The sequence below is a fragment of the Typopeltis vanoorti genome, chromosome 4, assembly GCF_054136105.1.
Source record: "Typopeltis vanoorti isolate ZY-2024b chromosome 4, IOZ_Tvanoo_1.0, whole genome shotgun sequence".
NCBI lineage: Eukaryota > Metazoa > Arthropoda > Arachnida > Uropygi > Thelyphonidae > Typopeltis > Typopeltis vanoorti.
In genome coordinates, this window is record NC_143552.1 from 154,258,369 (window position 1) to 154,270,868 (window position 12,500).

General features: G+C 33.7%; 1 protein-coding gene across 2 annotated transcripts in view; it reads right to left on the bottom strand.

Annotated features, from left to right (window-relative positions):
• Positions 1-7,605: 7,605 nt before the first annotated feature.
• The window catches only part of mh (DNA-dependent metalloprotease SPRTN), a 150,298-nt gene continuing 145,403 nt past the window's right edge, over positions 7,606-12,500 (bottom strand). For both annotated transcript variants that reach the window (XM_090391530.1, XM_090391529.1), the window contains exon 8: positions 7,606-8,273. In XM_090391530.1, coding sequence (XP_090247656.1) covers positions 7,852-8,273 — 422 coding nt within the window. In that variant the 3' untranslated portion in view covers positions 7,606-7,851. The remainder of the gene's footprint in view (positions 8,274-12,500) is intronic.

A 12,500-nucleotide genomic window follows, 5' to 3' on the forward strand; every position in this document is an offset into this window, starting at 1 on the left:
AAAGAATAGGGATTAAAAGCATACATTAAAAAACAGAAATGCCACTTGCATGAAATATTAAACAAAAACATAAAATGTCAAATTTCACTCATCCAGTGACTAATGTACTTTAAAGCAGTTTCATTATACTGCATTAAATCTTCTCGGGTACACATATTATTAATGTCTATTAAGTAGCATTGCAGAAGATGATCCATGGGTTTGTGTTTCACCACATGAACAGCTGTTATTGTCTGCGTAGCCCCATCTGGCCATATTCTGCTTTGATCTGCCCATTCCAGAATGAAGTCTATTCAATGTCTTCCATCTTTGCCAGTTGAGATGTAAGCTGGAAGGAAGAGATTCTTTTAAGTTCAGAGCCTCTGGAGATTGTTCTTGCCAAATTTTTTGACCTTGTAGCTTTTATGGAATCAACCAATGGTTCCACTGAGTGAATAAAACTTTTCCTTGATCTTAGCTTCTTATGTACTGCAACAAGTCCATACAAAGGATGCCGTTCATCATTTAGTTGTTGTTTCTACTCATATCTATTCTGTATAGTTCTGATGTGAGGAGGTGCAATATCAGACAGTGAGTATAGATGGTCAATTTTTGTAGGCTTAAGGCAGCCAGTAATGTACCACCATGTTTCATTAAGAACCTTATCAATAATTTTGACATGTGATGATCTTTTACACACAGAGCTAGCATACTAGGCTGTCGAAAAGCAGAGTGCCAGAGCAGAGATGTGCAGTACTTGTAGATTTGCACCCCACCATGATGATGTTAATCGGCACAGAATATTATTACGTGTTTGAGTTTTAGCTGCTGTCTTCTCTATGTGTCGCTTATAATTTGGGTCCTACTAGTGTAACACCTAGGTAAGTTGGATTTGGATAATTGACCAGTTTTACGCCATTCCATTCTATATTCAACTCTCTCTTCACCTCCCTATTATTGAGATGGAAAAGACACATTTGGGTTTTACTGGGATTTGGTTTCAGTTGGTTTTCCTTATAGTAAACTGTAAGGGTTTCTAGCTCTTATGTGAGCTGCTTAAACTATATGGTGTGGTCACTGAAACAGAACAGGAAAATGCAGCAACCTGTGTTTAATGCAAAAATTACAGGAAAAAAAAAAAGATCTGCATTGAGAGTTTGCACTGGCTTAGAAGAGAGAGAAAAGGTAAGAGCTAGTCAAATCCCAAAGAAGCAACAAACCAACCTGAAATAAAACTACTGACAGAACAAAGAACTAATGAAAAGTTGGACCTAAACATCCTTAAAGAGCACAATCGAGAAAATTATTATATGTGCTGAGTATTAAGCTTATATTTATTGAGTTATAAATATAAGCTTAAAGCTGGAGAAGAGGAGGATTTTTGTCCTCAACTTTCATTTACATACAATTGACTCTCACTACAGCAAACTCAAAAGAACCCCAGAATTAGTTTATTTTGTTATAGTAAACTGTTTCATTCCAATGTGACTACGGAGCTTTAATCAGGACTTTAGAATAATTTACTATAGTAACCAAGTCTGTGATAATAATGATGATAATAATAATAATTATTATTATTACATGACACTTCCAGAGAGTTTAAAGACTCATCGAGGGAGGGCACCTACTCTACAACTCTGTCTCTACCACTCAATCCACCAACTACAATGAACTGCAACTACCATCATTATCTACACCAATGTCATCACCAATGTGGGCTGGTGTTATCTACACCAGTCCACCACTAGTATTTTCACAGACAATCATAAACATCCATGCCCTCAGCGGGATTCAAACCTGCAGCCTTTCGGCTGGAGAGCAGATGTGCTAAGCACTCGGCCAACCAGGCCTGCCTGGTTGGCTGAGTGTTTATAAGTGTTTGCTATAGCAAGAGCAAACTGTATTATGCTGAATGGCTTTTAATCCTGCAAACAAGCAGAATTAAAAGCCATTCAGCTTTTAATTCTGTTTGTTGAAGAACCTAACTTGCCTTTTCTTTCTTAAATGAATCCTTGCTACATGTCAAGAGTATATGGGATACAATGGTAATACATGATTAAATAAGCATCATTAATAGCACATATCAATAATTTTTCTTTCAATACTAGAGTCATTAAAATACCTTTTTTTTGTCACGACTCAAATACTGAGAGGACATTTATCACAAATCTGATTGTGCATTCCATATTTGGTACCAATTTTATCAAAGTTAGAGAGTTACCTGTAATTCATTTTTGTATTAGCAATTATCTGCTATCATCATCATCATTGATAATTTGGTTCTTTGCATTTCTGTATTATTTACACATTGCATTCTTTTAATACCACATGTGTGTGTATATATATATATATATATATATATATATGTCGCAGGGAAATGATGAAAATAGGGATTTAATCAAATCCCTAAGGGATATGATCAATTCACGGAAGATGTTAAAATAACAACTCTGTGGGGTGATTTCCCTGAAGAAAGTAAGTGATTTGATCAAATCCCTTAACTGTTTTAGTGAAAAGATGAAATAATTATTAAATCTAAAATAGTTAATACAACAATAGTCATTGAAACACACACAAATTAATTATTCGAAACTAATTAACAAAAGAAATAGGTACTTAAGCTGATATTTTTAAAAACAAAAAGGATATTTTTAGTGAAATTTTAAATTTTTCGTGAATGTAATTAATAAATAATAATGTCTATTGATTTTTATTAAAATACGTTGCTGATTTGTGGCATCTCGAGTTACAAAGTGCGTTACTTTTTTTACAGGCACATCTTTTTGTTTTACATTGTAATTTGGATTGCTCAGAGGAACACTTCTTAAATCCTCGACCTCCAAATACGGATAATTTTCTTGCAATCTCACGCAGACTTAGGTTAATCTGTGAAACTGTTTCGGTAAATGTTGTAGTAGCTATTTGAAGAGCATTTCTAGGTAGCCAATCTTTTATAATTCCAACTGAGGTACCAATTTGGTATAAATTATTTTTTATATCTAATACGATCCCCACGATGTTATTTCCATCTAACGGGCCTCTATCTACCTTAGGTACATACACCAAAACTGTGGAATTCACTAACACGTCTTTAAATTTCTTCAAAGAAACTTCTTTCATTTTTTCAGCTGATCTTTTCAGGTGTTTTGCACCATTTTCCCTTGAATCTTTAATGCTCTCTTCTTTTTGGCATAAATAGCATAGAATTTTCGATCCATATCCTTCTTCTCCTACTGTATTCCCACATATTGAGTGCACCCGATTTTTACAAATGTCACATGAATGGGCTCCAGCAGATTCCATTCTACAAACAACACAACATGCTTTACTGTTGCTGACAGCTGCTTCCCCTTCTGATGCAAGTAACACTACAGATGTTTTAACTGTTGAAGCAGGAGTTGAAGTAGAGTTGTTAACTGGTTCGAGTTGTCTTATTGTCGATAAAGAAATTGATTAAATTTCTGGTAGATCCTCTAAATTTATAGCCTTTTTGGTGAGTAAATCAGCTGCCGGTAGATCGTGTGACATTGAAGTGTTATTGTTGGTTGATTTAACTATTAATAGATCATTTGAAGTTGAAGCATTGTAATCAATTAATTCAGATGCTGGTGGATCTTTTGAAGTTGAAGTGTTGTTGTTGTTCTCTAAGAAAGTTGCTGGTAAGTCTTCTGGTGTTAAAATAATGTCATGGTCCTGCTGATTAAGAAATAGATCCAAGTCCTCTTCAGTAACAAGTTTTTCAAGCAATTCTTTCGAAATATGACTAGATTGGAGTCCTGTTTTTGGTTCTGTTCCAAATAAAGCTTTGTAAGGTGATTGTTTAATGGTTCAATGAAAAGAGGAATTCTTTTGGAATTGAACAAAGTAACAACCTATAGCCCAATTTTTTGTGTCATTGTCAATTAGCCAAGCACGTAACATAGCTTCAACATCTTGATTTGATCGCTCAACAGATCCTCGACTAGCTGGATGTCTAGGCCTACCATTTACAATTTTGCACGTTGGCCACAGGCTTGTTAATTCTTGTATGACAGCAGCCGTAAACTCATGGCCGTTGTCGCTTTGTAGTATATGAGGACAACCTACTTCCAAAAATATTTTTAATAGCTCCATTGCTACTTCAGCAGCTCTTTTTGTAGTCAACAGTCGAAGAAAGCTGAATTTCATCGCGTGGTCCTGGTAGTTTAATAGCCATTTGTAATTTCTATCTGGTGTCGACTGTAAGTCAACTAAATCGACTTGGCCACGATGATTGAAGTCGCTAGATACAATTGGGCAAACAACGATTCCTTTGTTTGGAAATTTTTTTTAGACTGACATACCATGCACAGCTTTAAAAACTCCAGTACAACTGAAGTAGGTATTAGGTATTTCGATTTCAAACTATACAGCATTTTATCTCTTCCTCCGTGGCCAGTTGACTGATGGGTTTCCCGAAGTATGTGGTAAAAATTTTCCATTGGTACTATTTTCACAATTGGATCGAATTCAGACTTTCTCTTCAAAATCAAAGATTTTTTAGCTACTTCCATAACATCGTATTTTTTTCCATAATAGTACTGTTTATGTGTCCATTACAGTTTAAGTAGTGGTGCTAATTTAAATTGTTCAATGATTGTGACAGCTTCTTCTATCCTTTCGCGAGTCCACAAAGGTTTTTCTTTTTCATGCCGCTTGTTCAAAAACGTCCTGACAGTTTCATTGAACTGTTCTTCAGATACAAATTCGGTCAGAGTTTGATTTTTTGCTATATCTGAACTCATTTTTCTACGGTAGGTACTTGATAAAACTCGAAATATAGAAAACAATAATAAAAATGCATGCAACCTTCCTCGCGTAATGTTTAGCCAGCATGGACGCCAGAGGGGAGCTCATATCCACGAAAAATGTTTAAAATTTCACTAAAAATATCCTTTTTGTTTTTAAAAATATCAGCTTAAATGACTATTGTTGTATTAACTATTCTACATTTAATAATGCATGGTTTACTAAATAAATACTTTTAATATCCAAACAATATTATTTCATCTTTAATAAATACTTTTAATATCTAAACAATATTATTTCATCTTTTCACTAAAACAGTTAAGGGATTTGATCAAATCACTAAAACAGTTAAGGGATTTGATCAAATCACTAAAACAGTTAAGGGATTTGATCAAATCACTTACTTTCTTCAGGGAAATCACCCCACAGAGTTATTTTAACATCTTCCGTGAATTGATCATATCCCTTAGGGATTTGATCAAAACCCTATTTTCATCATTTCCCTGCGACATATATATATCTTTTTAAAAGAATTGAATGACTATAACCGAGATTTAAGTAAAAAGGTTCTAATATTAAAACACTACTAGTTTCGGCTTGTAACAGCCTTCATCAGGTGACATTATAAAAGAAAGAAAAAAGAAAAAACACTAAAGCTTAAATAAACTATGAACATCATAGAGAGTCTATACATAATTGACATTAAATCGTTGTGGTTGTATTTAAAGCTGTTCTTTCGTTAGTTGTATTGTTGGGAAAGTGTGTGCTAGTAGCATCTCGTGAACGGCGGTACATGATTACAGCTGAATGACTATCTGGGAGGTTGTAGCTCAAGTTATTATTTAGATGAACAGGATTGAAGATGATTTCCCTAGATTCTATGATTTTTCTCTCTAGTTCATCATTGCAACGGAAGATGTTAGTAGATTTTTCCCAGCAGACTTTGTGACTTTGGCTTTCATCATTAGGATTAGCCGAGAAAAGGATACGACTTGATAATGCACTGGCTCGCTGCCTCTTGTAAGTAATGTCCCTCGTGTGTTCTTCCATATGCAATTCAACAGATTTGTCTGTCTGCCCAAAATAAGGAATATCACAATCACAATATACACCAAGGTATTTTAGATGATGATGACAAGGTTTTGGGTGGCTAATTAAGAAAGATTTTTGGAAGTGGAGTGAACTGTATTTTCTTAGAACTTTTGCTAATTTATGTGAAACTGTACTTATGTAAGGAATAGATATATTGCCTTTGAATCTATTTGTTTCTTCTGAGCGATGTCTAGGAGGATTAAGAAGGAATTTTTCAATGATTCTCTTGGAATATCCATTAACTTTGAAAGAAGTTTTAAGATGGTTTATTTCTGTAAGAAGTTCATTTGGGTCATTCAGAAGAGAACGGGCTCTATGTCCCAAGGTGGAAATTATTCCAAGCTTATGAGGAGGGAAGTGATGGGACTGACTATGCAGATATCTGTTGGTATGCACTGGCTTTCTATACATCGATATTTTGAGTTTACCAGAAGAGCGTGTCAGTTTGACATCAAGAAAAGGCAAGGAATTATCCGTTTCAAGCTTGGCAGTAAACTTAATACTTTGATGTCGGCTATTGAGATGTTCGAGGAAAACCATAAGGGAATCATGTCCATGGTCCCAAATAATGAAGACATCTACATAGCGTTTCCAAACTTTAGGTGTTAAAATAAAGGAAGAGATAGGCTTGGTTTCAAAATCCTCTAAGTAAATATTAAGTATCTTGAAATTTGAAGTAACCACACTTGATGCAATGTGTAAGCAAGGCTAACATTTTTTTGGATAACGTGTCCTTGAGTAATGTTAGAACTTCATCTGTTGGGACATTAGTGAACAAAGAAGTTATGTCCAAGCTAGCCATAAAGGATGTTACTAGCCAAAACTAGTAGTGTTTTAATATTAAAACCTTTTTACTTAAATCTTGGTTCTAGTCATTCAATTCTTTTAAAAAATATGTATGTTAACCGAGTTAATGATCATTCATTCACATACATATATATATATATATATATATATATATATATTAGGACTGGAGATGATCTAAGCTACATCCCTGCCTTACTCTTCTATTTTTATTCAATTCTGTAGATATGTCATTGGTTTTTAATGTTACAGTATTATTTTCATATTGTCAATTGCTTTTATTAATTGTGAAATAATTCAATTTTAAATAATATTACAAATATTTTTCTAGAATAGGATATGAGCATGTGAGTTGAATTCATCATCATCAAATTCCTGACATATGCTGTCGGGGGAGGTGCAGGATATTATGGTAATACAACATGAAAAAATTACATCATTACCAACTTCCTATCAACTATCCAAATTTAGCCTGTTCTGTCAATATTCCAATATCATATCTTACATTTCTGTCTTCTAAGGCACTTTTTACTGTGTCGATCCATCTGCATCTTGGTCTTTTTCCTGCCAACCTAGCAAAGAACATTTGTTTAGCTAATCCTTCTTCTCCCATTCTGTTTATTTGAATATAAATATTCAACTTTCCCTTATGGAAATTACCTAATTTCTGCAATGATGATATTATGTGTATATTATGCACTAATATCATGATTTTGTAGCATGTGCAAAACAGAGGAAGTGTTTTGAGATTTACTGTGTTTTTTAAATATAATTTCCTATTCTTATATTAGTGATTCGGACAGATTCTTCCTTTTGAGAGCTTAGCTTACAGGCATTATAATTATGCCAAATATTTGGGCTTATGTTTAACATGCCACTATTACTCTGAAATAGAAAGATAAATTAAAAACTAAATTCAATCATCAGTTAGCATTTACTGAATTATAGGACAAAAAAAAAGTATACAGAAAAGCAGATAGCATTTTATTGACAGTTATTCAACTTACTGGTTTTTCTTATTTAATAACGAGTAAAATCTTATCTTCATAATTCTTCATGAGCAAAATAATTTTAAAAGCATAAACATTTACATCAAAGCTAATAAAATGATTAAAAAAGTAGTTTGGTTAAAATGAATTTTTTTTCCCTTCAATTTACACAAAATGGGAATTAAAGATTGCAACTATCGTTTAGTCCATAATACTAATATTACTTTTCACCACCTAGTACATGTCCTTTGCCAGAAAATGGAACAAAGTGGTTCCTTGATGCAGTCTTTTCTTTCTTTTCTTCAGAAGTTGCAAATCTATAAATATTTGATGAAAGATTTTCTTTGCTTGCTACATTTTGTGAATGAGATGAGTCTTTTCTTTCTGTTATTACCAGACTTTTAGTATATGATGACGTATTCAGTCCTGAATACTTAGATTTGCTGCTACTTCCAGATGCCACATTTTTAGTAAACGAATTATTAACACCTATGTGATCATTCTTACTGTTGCTTCCAGGTACACTTACTCTTTTAATATGTGATGATGAGAGAACTTTATTTTTGCTCATAGGTTTACCCTTAGTAATGGAAGTAAAATAGGTACGAATATCTCCTCTTGTCGTTTTAAACTTCTGAATAGCTAAAAAATAAAATAAAAAATAAAAATTTTAATTTGATATAACATTGCATTCTTGTTTGATGAATGTGTTTTCAAGCAAAGATTCTTATTTAAAAATGATCAAAAAGTGACTTAATCTGTAGAAATAAGTCTCATTACATAAGATTAACTAACTTTTTTTAAACAAAAATGAATGCTAGTGCACACAGAAAAAGAGAAATATTCTCATTACTGATATGAACCAAATTCTAATGAAATTATATTTTTCTCTCACTTATGGTCTGTTTTAATGTAATTCCTATCTCATATATGCTCAATTTCAATAATAATTAAATTTCTAGTTGATAATATAATAACCTCTAGCATAAAAAACAAATTCGATGTGTAATCTGCCCGTGTGTATTTGTTGCATCCAAAGTACCATATTTTGTTATTCAAGTGTTCTCATGTTTCCCATTTAAGTGCAATGGATTCTAGTCTTTCTTTCTTTCTGGTCTCCATAGCAAAATTTGTTATTTTGTTATACATCCTCAACTATGTTTTTCTCCCTCCAAGGATGATGGTTATAGGAGCCGACTGCAGATATTCTCATATTCTCTATTTAGTACCTTATTGTAAAGTGTTAAAAAAGAAATAAAATATTCACTTCTTATCCAACAGACAAACTATCATTTAAACTAAGAAACTTCTAAAGTTTTAAAAGTGATGCATAGCAATAGTTTACATGACCTTCAACATAATGTTACTTTGGTATTGCAAAACTTAAAAACACAATTTCTAAAGTTATATATCTTTTATTAGCAATTCTGATTAAGAGTTCAACAGAACTGACAGCATTATTTCGAACTCACCAGTTCATCTTAGAAATCACATCATTCTAACAACACAAAATGTTATTAGAAGTATTCTAGCACAATTAGCTTTATAATCTGGGGGGGGGGAAGGGAGAGATTAAGTTTTTTCCTTATTTTTGTGGGTTTTTTTTAATAAATTTTTTTAAACATAATCCGGAAATCCAAGCACTGCTCACAAACCATGTCTGGCACCCCAGGCCACAAGATCATCTACAACCAGTGCCTTAAACATTGATCTTTATACTATCCCTCAATGGGGTGAAGACAACTTTGTCAGGGTCAATGCTACAAAACAGTCTTGCCTTTTCTCTCACAAAAAAAGATATCTCAGCTCACCTATCCTTACTCTCAGTAGCATATAAATAACCATACAAGGTCAGATCTTTTATGCTTGGACTAATGTTTACTTCCGGTCACTCCTGACATAAACACATCACATCAATAGCCTCCTCAGCATCCAAGAAACTAGGCATACTATTTCATTCAAAAGGCTATTTTAACCCAACCAACCAACTATATACAAATCCTAAATCTGACCATGCTTAGAATACTGCTCACATGTTTGGGGTGGTGAACCTAAAACTTCTCTTAAAATCCTTGATACTGTTCACATACAAGCAATTAAGCTCACTGGTGATCCCTTATTTCTTCACTTTCAGTTGCACCTGTTAATACAAGAACAGTAGCTACCTAGCATCCCTTTACTGTGCAACTGCACACACACACACCTGCTTCTCTTACTCTTTTATTCTGTCCACTTCTGTCCTCTGAAACAGCCTCCTTCATGAAGTATTCCCAAACAATTACCAATTACAACTTGCAGCAACTAAAAAAAACATCAATAAACTTCTATCTCGTTCCTCATCGGCATCCCCTACATGGCACTGATGTGCTGTACTTATAGGTTTCTTGACCTCTTGTGTATGGGATCAATAAAGAAAATTCAGTTTATTATGAAAATTTCAGGTAACATTAATCAGCCAAACAGATGAAGTATATCAAATAATTTATGCTTCATCAATTAATACTTCACAACCAAGTATTTACAGAAATATAAATACATTAAGGCCCAGCACAGTGGTTAATTTAAACTAAGGTAACAGTTTGAAATTTAAATATTAATTCTAAAACTTCATTTTTAATAACTTCATACTTTTCTTTCTTTCTTATGTTGCTCGTTAATGTTTGCAGTTGTAGTTTTTGTGTACTAATATTTAGTGCTGACATTCATATAGAAGCATTTGGTATTGATGATGCCATGTTATGTATGGTTCCTGCCATTTCTATTAGATTTGTTCCTGTTAGGTTTCATGGGAATGGAGTAGGGGGATCAATTCCCCCCCACCTCCTTTAAATTCATTACAGAAACCCTTGCAACATAAACTATTTCTCTCATCACTAGGGATTTGCTCTAGCAAGCATATAATATATCTTGTGCCATTAATTTTAACACAAACAAAAGTTACATTTAATAGCTTTATGTTTTAATACTTCATAGACCACAACCCATTTTATGGACTACAAACCATATGAAGTAGTAATTGTGTCGATTTAGTAATAGTTCCAAAATTAAATGTCTTGCATGCAATTAATGCCAAGTTAGAATCGAAAAATATTTTGCTACATATGATCAAAGCACTAGACTGGTTGTAGAAAAGTTCATCACATACATATCAAACAATCACCAATATTTCTGATGATCTGTACCCATATCAATTACTTTAATGCTAATGTTTCAATTTTATACTCAGTTCTAAAAGTAACTAGTAGTGCTGTCATTTATATTTTTACCAATAACTTGAAAATGGAAAACAGAACATGTGTAAAATAGGTTGTATAATAAATAGCTTCACAATTTAATCACATAATGTATCATGAAAGATGAAATTTATCAGCATATTACATCCATATTCTGGTCAATGTCTATATAGAGTATGGGAGGAGGGTGAAAAGTTCTGAAAAATACCTAAAACAAAGATATTAAAGCAATTGATATAGCCACAAACATATCTTAAAACCGTTTAATCCCATGTTTCATCAAATTGTAATAATTTGTTCTTTTTCTTTTAGGATATATAAGAAGACATGTCAGAGGTTTTGAAGAAATTTGAAGGAACACAAGTGCGGGCCGTCATAGAGTTTTTTGTGCTGCAAGAAAAGTCTGCAACTGAGATAGATTCACTAAACTTTGTGAGAGACTTTAGGGGACTGTGCCCCAGCATATCTAATAGCTACCAGATGGGTAGTCAAGTTTAAAACAGGCCATCCTGAGACAACAGATGCCCCAAATCAGGAACACCTTCCACAGCGATCATACCTGAAAACATTGATTTAATGCATGCCATGATGCTTGATGATAGATGAATACCAGCCAAAAAAATTGCAAAGACTCTGGGGATATTCAGGGAATGGGTTGGAGTCACTATCCACCAACATCTAGACATAAGAAGTGTTCAGCGAAGTGGGTCCCCAAAAAGTTTGAATACCAACCAAAAGAGAGAATGTGTGCTATCATCTCAAGGAATTTTGGGTCATTTTGAGAAATCAGGTACAAACATTTTAGCTCGTATTGTGACTGCTGATGAAATATGGCTTCATCACTATGACCCAGAGACCAAACAACAATCAATGGAGTAGAGACACAAAGTTTCTCCACAGTCAAAGAAGTTCCAAACTCAAAAGTCAGCAGGGACGGTTCTCGCCATTGTCTTTTGGGATATGGATGGTATAATACTTAACAAGAATCTCAAAAAAGGTTAAACTGTTACAGCAGCAATTTCAACAGCACTGAAGGAAATGAAGAGAGAACACCATGGGAAACTGAGCAGAGGCATGTTGCTTTTGCAGATGCATCTGCTCACACTGCTCATGAAACCCAAAGACAATGTGCAAAAAATGTGCAACTTGGACTTTCAATGTCTGCTTCACCCATCCTATTCACCTGAATCATCCGACTATTTCCTATTCCTACAAATGTAAAGAAACACTTGAAAGGAACAAAATTTATTACAGATGATGAAGTCATATTTGCAGCTGAGAATTGGTTTGTGCAACAAACTAAAGACTTTTTCTCAGAGGATTACAAATGATGCAGAAGCATTGTAACAAGTGTAATAACACTACATGGGGAGTATATAGAATAATGTGTAAGTTACGTGGTTCTACCTCAATTCCTTCATGGTGATTATCACAACTTTGACTTTCAATGTCTGCTTCACCCATCCTATTCACCTGAATCATCCGACTATTTCCTATTCCTACAAATGTAAAGAAACACTTGAAAGGAACAAAATTTATTACAGATGATGAAGTCATATTTGCAGCTGAGAATTGGTTTGTGCAACAAACTAAAGACTTTTTCTCAGAGGATTACAAATGATGCAGAAGCATTGTA